Consider the following 13,486-nt stretch of genomic DNA (forward strand, 5'->3'; position numbering starts at 1 on the left):
ATCACTGACCTCAACTGCAGAGACGCGGACGGAGAAGCGTGCACCAGTTTTCTCTTTTCGCTCATTGATGAGCTTAAACAACCAGGAAATGGCACAGGGGATTATACCCAGAGTCTGAAGAGAGTCATCGCGGCCGATCATCGTGTAAGATTTACCTGAATGAGAAAGCCAGAAAGACAATGGTGAACGGGAAATAAGCTGAAGATCTATCAAAAAGAACATCAACAGAAATAAGTGTGAATAGATGTGTGTGTGAAATGCACGTGTCTGTCCCTTTCAGTCACAAGATGATGATTATCCCTTTCCCACACCTGCTCTGGCTGTCAGAAGTTGGAGATCAAACACACACCTAAACAATGCCATATGTCACACCTAACAATCACACCGGTGGGAACACTTGCACGAAAGACAGACGACATCAAAAGCCTGACTCCTGTGATGCAGCGCAGAGAAATGTGTCTGATTTGTTCCGAGAAAGGACGGAGGGGAAGTTGTCATCTACAATGTAATTTTACATTGTTCTGCACTCAGTGTTTCCTGGAGCATCTAGACTACTGTCAAAAATGATGATTTGTCCCAAAAATGTGATAAAAAATACAACAAAGAGAGTTGAATTAAGTATCCGAAAGCTGGTGCTGTTGTAGTAGTATTTATAATTCACAATGCTCAGTTTTCCAGATAAAACATAAAGAAAGCTTTTAAACACATGTTAAAGATTATATATAAAATGTTGCCATCCGCTATGTTAAAGAGCTCTTTTAAAGCAACAGTGGGTCATTTACTTTGATTTATCAGATTTACCAGTTGATTTCTTTTCATTTAGCAGATCAGATGGATTCCCTGACTCATAACGGCTCTGTGTAGTACCACTAACATAACCACAGAGCACTTGAACAACCACCCTTTCTCTTTTTTGCCTTTAAAGCCTGTGTGCAAGTGACAAAGAACACATTAAAACACACATCTGTGGGAGTTTATATGTGGCTCTATAATGCGTCCTTCTGTTCTGACTACTGAAAACTGCAAATTGTGCTCATATAGCTGCCTACTCCACTGACTTATCATAATGCATTTGTATCCATGTATGTGCAGTTTATGCATATTTCTGTGAATTGGTCTCATCAGGTTAATATACCTTTGCTATCAGAGAGAAAGTGAATATGTGTGAGGGAACATGGCAGAGCTGTTTCAGGAGTTCAAAGACATCCACACACGAGCTTACGCAGACACGCGCATTCATCATTACTAAGGACGGACACTACTCTAATAACGATAACAAAATCCATCACACATGACTCAAAGCAAGAGGATTCAATTCCTGAAGTTCATCCATTTGTTCAGGATCATTTAGACTTTTATTTAATTTTTCCTTTTTAATGAATTCCCTTTTGCTCACTGCAAAAATGTGCATGAGTGTGTAGTAGCTGGTCTGTGCCAGAATCCCCACATGTGTCTACAGCCAAGGGCCACAGAGCCGAAGGTAAATGCTCGCTGTGTTACTTTCCCCATTTTAATTAGTAAAAAGGTAATGCCATTATAATGCGGTCTCATTAAAATCCATGGCCTTAGGTGAGCTGGATCACAAAGAATTAACTCATCTGCTGCTACAGCAGCAGCCGTTTGAACATATACGAGTGAGGTCACGGCATTAATATAGCAGTAAAACTGATTGAGAAATTGATTTCAATCAAATAAAAGAGTTTGCAGTGTTATTAACATAATCAAACACCGGCAGCAGGATATTAGCTTCAGTCTTAGCCATATTACACAGGATGAATCACAAGCATCATAAATCACGAGACAGTCTGTATTTTGCATGTCAATATTTGACAGCTGAATGAAAATATGTATTCATGTTAAAATGACAAACGTGGATCTAGACAAGCTGTCGTATGTGCACTGTGCACCATGTTGTTTCTGTCCTGGGAGTGTGACGATTACATGTGCATCTGTTTGATTGATCTGTCCTGGATCCTATTTCTGCTATCATTCTGTGCTGACTGTGTAAACCCTAGTGGTGGTTTTCACATTTTTTATGTGCATGATCTATTTTTAATGCTATTTCATTAGATAGGATATTGGGCCACCGGGAGTTGTGATGGACTGCTCAAAGATGTCCGTATAGTGACCATTCTTACATTCGCCAAAAAGTGGTAAAATATGAAGAAGTAGAGTGTTGAATATATTTGTTTTGCAATGACATTTTGTATAGTCAGACCTACTCTGTCATGTGTTTAAGAAGAAAACAGGAAGTCAGCAGCTCATCATCTGAGTCACAACCTTTAGATCATGATGACGCTTCATCAAATTTGTATATACACTTAATTTTTTTAAGGCTCTCCAACTTTATTTTCTTAATTGAATTCCTACTAGCTTTCATTAAGTAGTTTTAATCTTCCTATGGTCCATATAAAGACATTGACAACACTGTTCACGCCATATTTGCAGCAAGGGAGCCAATCAACCACCATCAATAGAAAAAAAAGACAAATTAAAAGTTATCGAAATATTTGCTGTATTTTGCCATTTTAAAGAAAGCGATCGTTTGCCCATTCTCCACATCCTCACCAAGTTTTATGAAATTCAGCTGGGTAGTGTTTACATAATCTTGCTGACTGACTGTGGTTTGAGTTGAGCTGACTTTTTCTTCAGATTTGGCAAGATTTTGCTTCACAGCAACCAAACAGCGGTTTACATGTTGATCTTTGCACTGCAGCACCAGTCGAAGTGTCACATCTCTGCTGTTGTCATGCTCTGCAGTTCAAGGAGACTTAGAAACTCAAGCTGAAGGCTCACAAACTGAGAAGGGGAAATGCTGCTTGTGTTTACAAGGACAAACACAGCAGCGGCTGACCCACAGTCGATGAAGCCTTATTCGTGTGTGTGTCTGCGTGTTTGTGGTGGGTCTTTGTTTGTCTCAGTGTATGTCTGGGATCAGACATGTTGCACAATGCAGTGAGGGGCCTTGACCCTTTTTAAGAGAACTTCTCTGACAACCAGCTTCAGAAGGATTAGAGGGAGAAAAGGACAGAAACACAGACAGAGCAGACCGAGAATGCTTTCAGCTTCAGCAGACACTAATCCTCTTCTTTCTCTCTCTGATAGATGAGGGCTAGTGGAGCGACGGCCAAGTGAAGAGCCGACACACCGATGGTCACACTCACTAAAGAAGACTCACAAGCCAAGCTCTGATTTTGTAGTTTTTGTGTGTGTGTGTGTGTGTGTGTGTGTGCGTGTGTGAGAGTTTTACCCAGTTTAGAGTGTCCAAAGCAGAAGACACAGCCATCTGCTCCATTAACCACCGACTGAATGACCTCAGCAACTGTTCCTGCACACACTTCCGCCTAACACAGGAAGACAGAGGAATAAACAGGGTCAAGTAAATCAGAAATACATTCAATTTTAGACAAACATTATTCACACTCGCGCTGGAGCTAGGATTCTGCTGTTTTGTTTTGATTTTTAAACATCTGACTGTTGGTGTGGAGGAGATGACGGGCAACTTCCCTGTAATTGTCAGTATTACTGTGTTCTGGTTCTATAAATGTCTTAAAGAATCAGCATTTTCTTTTAAGCTTATCTCACTGGTTTATCCAGGGGAACACATCTCGCCTAGATTCATGCAAATGCATATACCGACCAAGCAGCGACCTCTGTGGCTCAAAAGTAAAGGTAATGTGCAAGTCAAAGACTTCTTTCAGATCATGTGTCTCAGTCCTACCTTATGCTTAGCATCCTCCTCTGTCACACCAACCAACTCTGCATGACCTCCTTCTCTACATCCATGTCACCTTTTTGGTCTTTCTCTTTTCCTCCTGCTTGGCAGCTCCATTTTTAACATCCTTTTTCCAAAATATCCACTATCCCTCTTCTGCCTGACTCTCTAACTTCTTCTCCAAAGCATCTGAGCTGTGCCTCCTCATTTTTAATCTCATCCATCTTAGTGAGTTCTGACTCCTGTCAGTTTGTTACTGCCACCGTCTCCAAACCATACATCATAGTGGGTCTCAGTGCCTTCTTGTAAAGCTTCCCTTTCACTCCTGCTGCTGTCATTCTGTCACAAATCACCCGATACTTGTCTTCATCCACTCCACTCTGCCTGCACTCTCTTCTTCACTCTCTTGTGCACCATCCGTTTCTTTAGATCATTGATTCCAGGTGTTTAAACTTGTCCCCACTTACTACCTCTATTCTTTGCAACTTCACTGTTTTAGTCTCCAGACTTCTCTGTTAAATCCCCCAGCTCACATCCTCATTACACTGTTTGTGAAACTGTTGCTTTTTAGAGCATTTTAATGCAAAGATGTGACAAATAAAATAGCAGCTATGGTAGAGCCTGTCCAAGAAGCTCATAATCCAGTTTTTGAAAAGAAATTTCTGTATTTTATTAGTCTGTTACTAACAACAGTGTTTGTTTGCATTGCAACCACACATTTTATCTACTAGCATGGTATCCATTTCTTAACAAAATTTAAGAAGAGCGTGAAGTTCATAATTTTGTTTTTATTTATAGTCATTTTACCAGACTTTGTCACATAAAATGTCTCTGACCTGTGATGCATCAGGAGGGAACGCTGCATCAAAAGTGAACATCTTTGGTGGGACCTGATTGGCTCCGGCCCTTTTCTGAGAGGCAGCACTTTGCATCTGATTTGCTGATGGGTCCATGATGGTGATTTGTTTCTTCCTGGGATCCACTTTGAGAAAGGAACTGGACTCGGCTGCATCAGACTGAGACACTGGGCAAACTCTCACCATCACTTTCACCTGAGGGTAAGACAATAAGCGAAAACAGAGGTTGTTTTTTAGACAGGAGGCTAAAGGTAAATGCAGGATTATCAGTCAAAGCTTGATTCCCACCGTGGGTTTGGGAATCAGCTTGTTTGTTTGCAATTTTTCTGCAGGGGTGGATTTCTTTTGATCCAACAAAAACAAGAAAGTCAGCAGGGCACTCAGACAAACAGCAGTGTGAAAGTACATTGATACAGTCACACTTTCTGAGATAGTTTAGAAAACTTTGCCGGTGTCTGAGATCACTTGTCATGAAACATGAAGCAGTCTGACAAGCTTCTGTTGAGTTTCGGGTTTTCCTCATGCCAACCACCCATTTCTATTTCACTTTTAAAGCATGAACACTTTTTCCCCGCTAAAGAAATCTGCCTGTGTCAAAGCCATGAGCAGACCTTGTATGTATTACTGTGAAGTAGAGTTGCTGGAAGACATCTTCATGTTAGCTGCAAACGACATAGAGCCACAAAACCAGAGTCACAAAAATTCCGCTTTTTAGTTCTGCGCTTATACAAGTCGTAACATGCTCTCTCTCCCTCTCATCACTTTACTCCCTCTAAGTACTTTTACCTCCCTCATCCCTTACCCTCCTTTACCTGTCACTCTTTCGCTATCTCTTTCTCCTTCTATCCTAAATCCCTTCCTTTTTTCTCTCTGTTCACACCTCTTCTCTACTTCCACTTCACTGCCGCACATCAAAAGCCTGAATTGCAGGAATTCTATTTTAGCTTTCACTCCTCCTCTCCTTCGTCCTTTCCTCCCACTCCTGTCACAAACTGTTAGCAGCCGCAATTTGCCGCCTGGCAGCTGTTGTTGTTTTCTGTGATATCAGCGGCTGCAAAACGCAGCGTCATCGAATCTGACTGAGCTCCAGAACATTTTAACATATAAACAGCCCTGGTCTCTGTCGGTAAAAGGTGTTTTCAAGTTTGAAATACTTCCCAGCAGTTTATTGTTGCTCATCTTCTCCTTCCATTCCTCATCTGTGTGAATTTGTCTTTGTCTCTCTTTCTTGTTTGATGTCTCGCTGACTATATCGCTCTCTGATTCAGCCCGTCTGTCTTCCTCTTTTCATGTCTGTCACTAAATCTTCCTCCCTGCGATGCAGTACAGGATTATCCTGAAGATTTACATCGCACTTCTCCTTTGACAATCGGGAGAGAGACTCGGTTGAAGCGGATGATTGGCACTGGGTGTCAGGTGCTCTTATGACTCAGTGTTAACCACACCAACTGTCTCAGCGGGTGATAGGAGCCAACCTGATTATTAAATGCATTTGATATTTTCACTGTGACATTGGATGAACTGTGTGGGAAGTGTGTGCCATCCTTAATGTCTTATATCTATTCAAATATCACAGATGTTTTGTGTCTCTGTTGCTTTGATACAGAATTTATGTCTCGGTCAATGTCAGATGCCTTTCATTGAACTGGTAGTACAAGCTGCCTGGAATTCTTCCTGTACCTTAAAATGTAAGTGTGAAAAATGAGAACTATTTAGTTTAGATATAATCAGTTATATTAGTGTGAATGTTACATTTTGATATTCTTGGTAGCCAGTGATCAGTCCGCCAGAGCCTCCACTCCTGGCTGCCGCCTGGCACACAATGCACCCGACCCCCACTGCGCCTCGTATGGGTGGTGGGCCCGCAGGAGGATGGGCCTATGTCCCTTTTTTGTGCCCGGCCACTAGATGCTCGTTTTCGGGCACCCTCCCCGGGCCTGGCTCCAGGGCGGGGCCCCGGTAACCCTACTGTGGGTAGGGTGAACTGTTCGCTTGGTGTTCTGCTCATAGGGGTCTTCTGAATGTTTCTTTGTCTGGTCCCTCACCCAGGACCAATTTGCAATGGGACACCCTACCAGGGAGCAGAAGCCCCCGGACAACATAGCCACCGGAATCTCTGGGACACACAAACCCCTCCACCACAATGAGGTAGCGATTCCATCAAAAGGAGCCAGTTCAGGTGGTTTGGGCATCTGACAAGGATGCCTCCTGGGCGCCTCCTGGGTGAGGTGTTCTGGGAATGTCCCACTGGGAGGAGGCCCCGGGGCAGACCCGCTGGAGACATTATATCTCTCGGCTGACCTGGGAACACCTTGGTGTTCCCCCGGACAAGCTGGAGGAGGTGGCTGGGGAGAGAAAGATCTGGGCTTCTCTGCTTGGGCTGCTGCCCCCGCGACCCGGCCCCAGATAAGCACAAGAAGATGGATGGATGTTACATTTTGTTCATTTGCAGTCATTCTCTTCACAACATGTTAATAGTGTTAATAGACCAAGTCACAGTATCAGAAATTTCCAAAAACCTTGGACACCGTGACGGTGTATGGCAAACGGCATGACAGATGTAGCAAACATCAGATCAGCTAATGACAAGCAGAAAATCTGAGAGAAACTACATAAATTCATCATTAATTTTGGCCTCCAAGTCTCATCTGAGAAGCAGCTACTGGTTAAGTCAAGAACTGGATTCAAACACTGAAAGAGGATTAAGCATCTAACTTCACCCCCCGTGCAATATAACAGGTATAGTTACGTCCTTTTGAACAATGAAACTTTTTTGTTTTTGTGTCTTTTTGTTATTTGCCTCTTTACACCAACACAGTGGATTTTATATCAAACAAACAGGAGACGGTTAAAGTGCAGACTTTCAGCTGTACATCAAGGTAATACAAATATAATACATGAATTACATGCAATGGGGCAGAGTGTGAGTATTTCAACACCTGATGTCATGAGCTGAGAATTTGCAGGACAATATCAATTATATTATGATAATAGTTACAAAGTGTGCTAAGCTTTCAGTACTTCATATTGCACTGAGGCACTTAGTAAGAAAAAAAAATTCAGTGAACTCTGTTTTTATGTGTGTCATACCCTGTCATATTTTATATCTACGAGGCACAAAGGTGCCGGACACATGAAAAAGATGTGGCTCCTGTGAGGGAGAGAGAGCAGGAGAGAAATCATTTGTCTGTTTGTGCTTGTTAGCACAGATGAATCATCGCCTGAAGTGTGCTTTCAGTTAAACGTAACCATGGGATTACCCATCACACAGTAATCCCCAAAACTCCAAATCCTGCTGAGTATTAGCTTACTACAAGTAAAGTCAACAATGCATTTATGTACGGTGCTTAAACGACTACCAGGTTCATGCCACAGGTTCTCTAAATTAACAGTGTTGGTAATTACCAAACTATATATATATATATAAATATATTTTTTTACTATAATGGTAACCCCAGCAGTATGCACAAGGTCTAAAGTTGGGCAGCTGTGGCTCAGGAGGTAGAACAGGTTGTTTACCAATCAGAAGCAGGATGGATAGATTCACTGGCCACTCCAGTCTGCATGTCAACGTATATTTAGGTAAGACACTGAACCTTAAGAAGGAATTCTAGACAAAGAGGTTAGTTATGTTTGTTTTCAGTTTGTTATTTGCCTAACAAATAATATAATTTTTAACAAATTTCTAAAAATATGTGGCGGGGCGTGGTCTGCAGTGCCACTGCAGGGGAGCGGACGCACCTGAGCGGCATCCGCAATCATGCTGGTGTCATGCCGCAATCGCCGGGTTTAAAGTGTGAACTGGACCCTGTCATGGCGTTGTTGGTAGTGGAGTGCTCAGCTGCGAGCTGAAAAGCTGCAGCTGTGTGTGTAGCGTGACAGCAACCGTTAGAGTTAATAAAAGTATGCTGAAAAGCACGAAACCTTCATCATGCCATGGCTTTGTTTCATATAAAAATTGTAATTTTCTGCCAGGTGGTCTAATAAGTGTGTTAGCATGCTAAGTAGGGGTCCCTGGCTGTGAAAATTTCAAAAAATTAAAAAATTTCAAGTGAAAATTGTCATCCATTACATTTCTGTGCTGTGAGATAATATCAACCTTACCTATATAAAGTAAATTTTCTGCCAAGGGAGGTTATTTCTGCTGCTATCATTTTTTTAAATAATAACTTTTAGCCAAGGGTGAATGAGCTAAAAGTAATCAGAACAAAGTCATGTTAGACTGAACAAACCCACCCCGATTTATTAAAAATAAAAGCATGCTGCCAGGCTTTCTCTCGGTTGCATCACCAAATGACCACAGACCTTTTAAGAGTCAGTTCAACCAATTTTGTGAGTGTCGATCAAAGAGTGTGGATGTTACCAGCTTTCTCATATGAAGTTAATAGCACATGTGGTTAAACCTTAAAGCCTGTCTATAGGTGAGGGCGTGAAATGAAGCGAGATACCAAATGCAATAAATGTGTAACGTTTGATGACCTTAAGAAAACTGAACATACTGAGCCTTAAAGTTGGGTTAATGTTTGTGCCAAAAAAATCAAATAAAAGAAATAAATAAACACCTATACCTACAACACACACAAGCTCAATCTCTCCCACACAGTCTTAGCTTCAGTACTAAGCCCTCTCCTGACCCCAATAAAAGAGCCCATCACATGAGTAAGAGCCTAGGGGGAAGGATTTCACCAACGCATGCTTTACAAGGCGTAACTCATAAAGTCTTCCCCCCTAAGAGCCCATTTCCTCCTCATGTCCAAGAGTGTGGAAGGTGTTCATGTATGCGTGTATGTGTGTGAGACTGAGGTATAAGTGGGGCCAAAATGCTGTTCCTATATGTTTTTCAAAAGATTAAATGAAATCGCAAGACCCACCAAGGGCCATTAACCTCACTTACCTTTTATACCAACAATAAAAAGCTCTGCAGTAATGATGGTGAACATCAAGAGGGAAACTATTTCTAAGTAAAATATAAAAAATATACCACAATAATTAAGGTCCCTTTGTACCACTACATACAGTGTAGTTCAACTTTTAATCACCAGCTTTGTTTTTCAGAAACATTTGGGCTCAGCACTCAGTTTAAGGCATTTAATCTGAGATGAGATCTGTAGTGAAATCATTTGTCTGCATGTTTTATAAAAACCCACACCCACAATAATCTCAGAGGATCCTTGGACTACTCGCTCTGGTGAATCAATAAATGTGGCGCAGCCAATATGAGATTTGCAGGAGGAACACAAAGCTAATGGGCTCTTTGCTCTGTTTAATGAAAAAGAAGGGAGAGAAAGAAAGATGTAGCCTGAGAGAGAAATGGGTCACTAATGACTCTCCAGACACTAACGCGGCTGTCACGGTGCTCTCAAACTCTGTCCATCTCCCTCTTTGGAAGCAACACACACTTCCTCTCTTCTTTTTTCACCTTAAATATTCTCTTTATCCTGCTCTGTCTGTTATTCCCTTTTGCAAGACGGAAAACCATCTACTGTCTTCAGTGTCTCTATATTTGAAAAAAAAAAAATCATAATGCTCAATATCTCAGCTCACTCCATTTTCTCATCTCATCTCGCTCGCCTTCCCTTACCTTAAACGTCATCAATACTTTGCTCTTTTTTTTATCCTGAAACAGAAATTCTTAAATGCTTGAACATCTTTCGAACGTGTCAGAGTTTATGTTTGATTCACATTTACAGAGAAAAGAAAGAAGAGGACATATTTCTGAAAACTGGCCTTCACAGGTCTTCCTGATCCTCCACTTTAAATACCACAATGAAGTCTTTGAGCCAATTTAAGGAAAGGAATTAAACAACTAACCCTGAGCTTAGAGACCATTGCTCGATAGCCCCCTTACAGCAGAGCTTCATCGCTATTGGCCGGAAAATCAATAAGAGACTGAGACTGAGCTCTAATTGGTTCCCTAAGACTGCAGAAACAGACATTTGTGCAAACACATGTACAAAGAGAGCGATACAAGTACAATATAGGAACAGAAAGTTCAGGCTTCAATCAATTCTAATCTGAACTAATTTATTCATTTCACCTTGGCTCGCAGACTCAGAAGATTCATGTTAGCTGTTCTCTTTTGGATGTACTGCCGAGATATTACAACCCTGAGGTTTGATATATACATAAATGAGCTCTGCTGTACCAGAAACTGTGAAATAATGAAGCAATTTAATGTTTTGGAATCACATAAGACTTCTATGTTCACCTTTAGGCACTTCTGGATTTTCTTTAGGTGCCTGTGGTGCAGGTACCTAAAGAACATTTACTGCTTTATTTAGCTTATGGGCCACAGAGGAAATACAACACGCTTTTAACTTCTCCAAAATTTCTCTTTCTACATAAAATGTAGCAATTTTTGGAATTTGCCCCTTGGGGATAAATTAAGTTTATCTGACTCTGACTGAGCCATAGCTTAACAACAGGATCAAAAAGCACTGCTCTGACATTTAGCATAGCAGTAGTAGCCACAATGTGATTGCAGGTTGCTGCTTACTAATTCATTGTCTTATTATTCTTTCCACCTTCTGCTGTTACAGTGCATTAAACACAAGCTACTGTGCTGGAGTTTCAATGATTTCGTTACTGCTGTTGTATTATTTACAATATTATCTTATGTGCATTTTAATATGATACCAATGTTAGGTTATTTTAATTAATTATTTTAATATTTGACTAGGGACAAAGTTAAACTAGAAATCACTTGCATATTTACAAACATTATGAAACACTGAAGGACGATACCGCTCTTGGGTGAAAGTCACTATCCATAGCAGCTGATACATATGCTTTCTAATGGTCATATTACTGCTTGTAAGCTTCACTGAACCAGGAAAAAAGGACTCTTTAAAAGTATCCTTTGCCAAACCCGGCATCATGTTTTTTGATGAAATTGTGAAATTGTGTTTCCTGGGAAAAAAACCTGCACAGGCATGAGGAGAACATTCATCTAATATGCTGTGTGTCAAGCATTTCTTAAAAAAAATTGATCCGTCAGGAGTAAAAATGAACGTTTCTTACTGAGGAAAGGAATTACCTGACTGGCTCTCTTGTCTATCATCAAATTTAAGACACATCAATTTAAATTATATAGCCTCGAGAGTGTTATACACCCATGGTAACTGTGTGGGTTTGTGTGTGTGTGTGTCTGAGTCTCGCATGCTTCAGGCTTGCCAATACTGACAGCATTAATATTTCAGCTAGTAGGTGGAACAAAGTGGATACTGTACTGGATTCCCATAACAGACTCACTCACCTAGATACAAAAGCCCGGACACTCAGATAGGTGCAAAGACATGCAAAGGCCCACGGAAATGCGCTTGCACGTGCTTACTCATGACATAGACGAACACAGTTTGTGGCCTGTGGGGAATCGTGGCTGCTATTAAAAATTGATTAGCTGTCGGAGTATCATTTCACCCCAAGGTCAACTCACAATCTGTGAGTGAGCACATGTGCAAAATGCTGGATACAGAGATTAAAGAGAAGGAAAAAAAATCTGTCCTTCATTTTCATTCAGATACAGAGAAGAGTAGATATAAAAGTGGGAATAAGATAAGGCTTTTCCTTCACTAGATAAGAGATGAGACGAAGATGGGTTAGAGGCGGGGAAGGAGTAGACAAGTGAAAGCTTCCCATATTAGCCTTTGTAACACTTCCAATAAAATTTCTTATCCTTCTTCAGGTAACTCTATGTAGATCACATATAAAACTGTGAATGAAGTGCAATAGGCAGCTCAAAAGAGGATATGTACCCCTGGGGCAACTGTGACATACTCATGTATTTCTAAGAGTAACAGTACGGCTTTGAATGCTGCTCACGTGGCTAAGGAAACAGACATATGACACACAAGAATATTTTCTCCAGACTCGACTGCAAAAACAAAAAAAAGAAAAGGTCCAATATTTTCAGATTCTTCCCGAAAACTAAAAAGACAGCAAATGCACGCAGTTTAGAAGTGGAGAATTATGATTCCATAATCTAGCAGCGATACAAGCATTAGCTTATCTCAACTGCTAAACGACACTTCTGATGACAGCTGGTGATAAATCCATCATGAAACTCACAGCTTATAAAACTAATTTTGGATAGTCAATTTAAGATGCATAGAAAGTCTTTTTAGTGTAACTTATCTTTCTTAATTATAGATGAAAATCCTTTTTATCCAATCGCTGGAACTCCTCTGCAATTTTTTTATCTTTGCTTTTCATCTGACAGCTTCAAAGATGATAATGTTTCAGTCTCTGCTGAATGTCAGTGTACTCTATAGATTGTTTCCTAAGTGATAAAGCATATATAGTTTAATTTCCTACCGATATACATCTCTCCTTGCTGTTAGTGCTCTGAATGGAAAGTTCCCAACAGACTGATTTGATTAAAATGAGACGGAGCTTACCAACATGTACAGAAGCACCGTGTATAGAAACAATATGACATCCCTAGATAGAGCAAGCCGGACCCCTCTCTCTGTCTTTCTTTCTGCAGCACACACGTACTTCTGACTTGCACAGGTTGATTTCCCCTGGCCTTAAATGTGATGTCTCAATCTGTTTGGTGCCATATTAACATCGGGGAGAACACTAACCCCCCATAACACTCACGGGCAGGCCCATGTATTCTGCAGGATGTATCGTACACGTTTCCACCAGGGGCTATGCTGCTTCCTTGACAGCTTTCATTGTACACTATAATCCCATGAATATGTGAGCATGCAAGCCCATGTGTGAGCGTGAATGTGTGCAAATGCCATTTCAGCAGGGAACCAACCCCCACCGCAGGTGACATTTTTACTAGAGAAATGTCACCACAGCCATTTTCTTCCCATATGTTTGCGTGAGCATGTGTGCACGCAAGTGTGTGTGTGTTTGTTAGTGTGTCAGAATATGAATGACTGTGTGTTTGATTAGGTCTTGG

General features: G+C 41.0%; 1 protein-coding gene across 2 annotated transcripts in view; it reads right to left on the reverse strand.

Moving 5' to 3' along the window:
* The window catches only part of kif26ba (kinesin family member 26Ba), a 107,735-nt gene that overhangs the window by 27,570 nt on the left and 66,679 nt on the right, over positions 1 to 13,486 (reverse strand). For both annotated transcript variants that reach the window (XM_005915052.3, XM_042214162.1), the window contains exons 6-8: positions 4,552 to 4,767; positions 3,251 to 3,344; positions 10 to 155 (exon numbers count right to left, since the gene is read on the reverse strand). In XM_005915052.3, the coding sequence (XP_005915114.1) occupies positions 10 to 155; positions 3,251 to 3,344; positions 4,552 to 4,767 (456 nt within the window). The remainder of the gene's footprint in view (positions 1 to 9; positions 156 to 3,250; positions 3,345 to 4,551; positions 4,768 to 13,486) is intronic.

The sequence above is a fragment of the Haplochromis burtoni genome, unplaced genomic scaffold (genome assembly GCF_018398535.1).
Source record: "Haplochromis burtoni strain Fernald_Lab_line unplaced genomic scaffold, NCSU_Asbu1 Contig_11, whole genome shotgun sequence".
NCBI classification, from domain to species: domain Eukaryota; kingdom Metazoa; phylum Chordata; class Actinopteri; order Cichliformes; family Cichlidae; genus Haplochromis; species Haplochromis burtoni.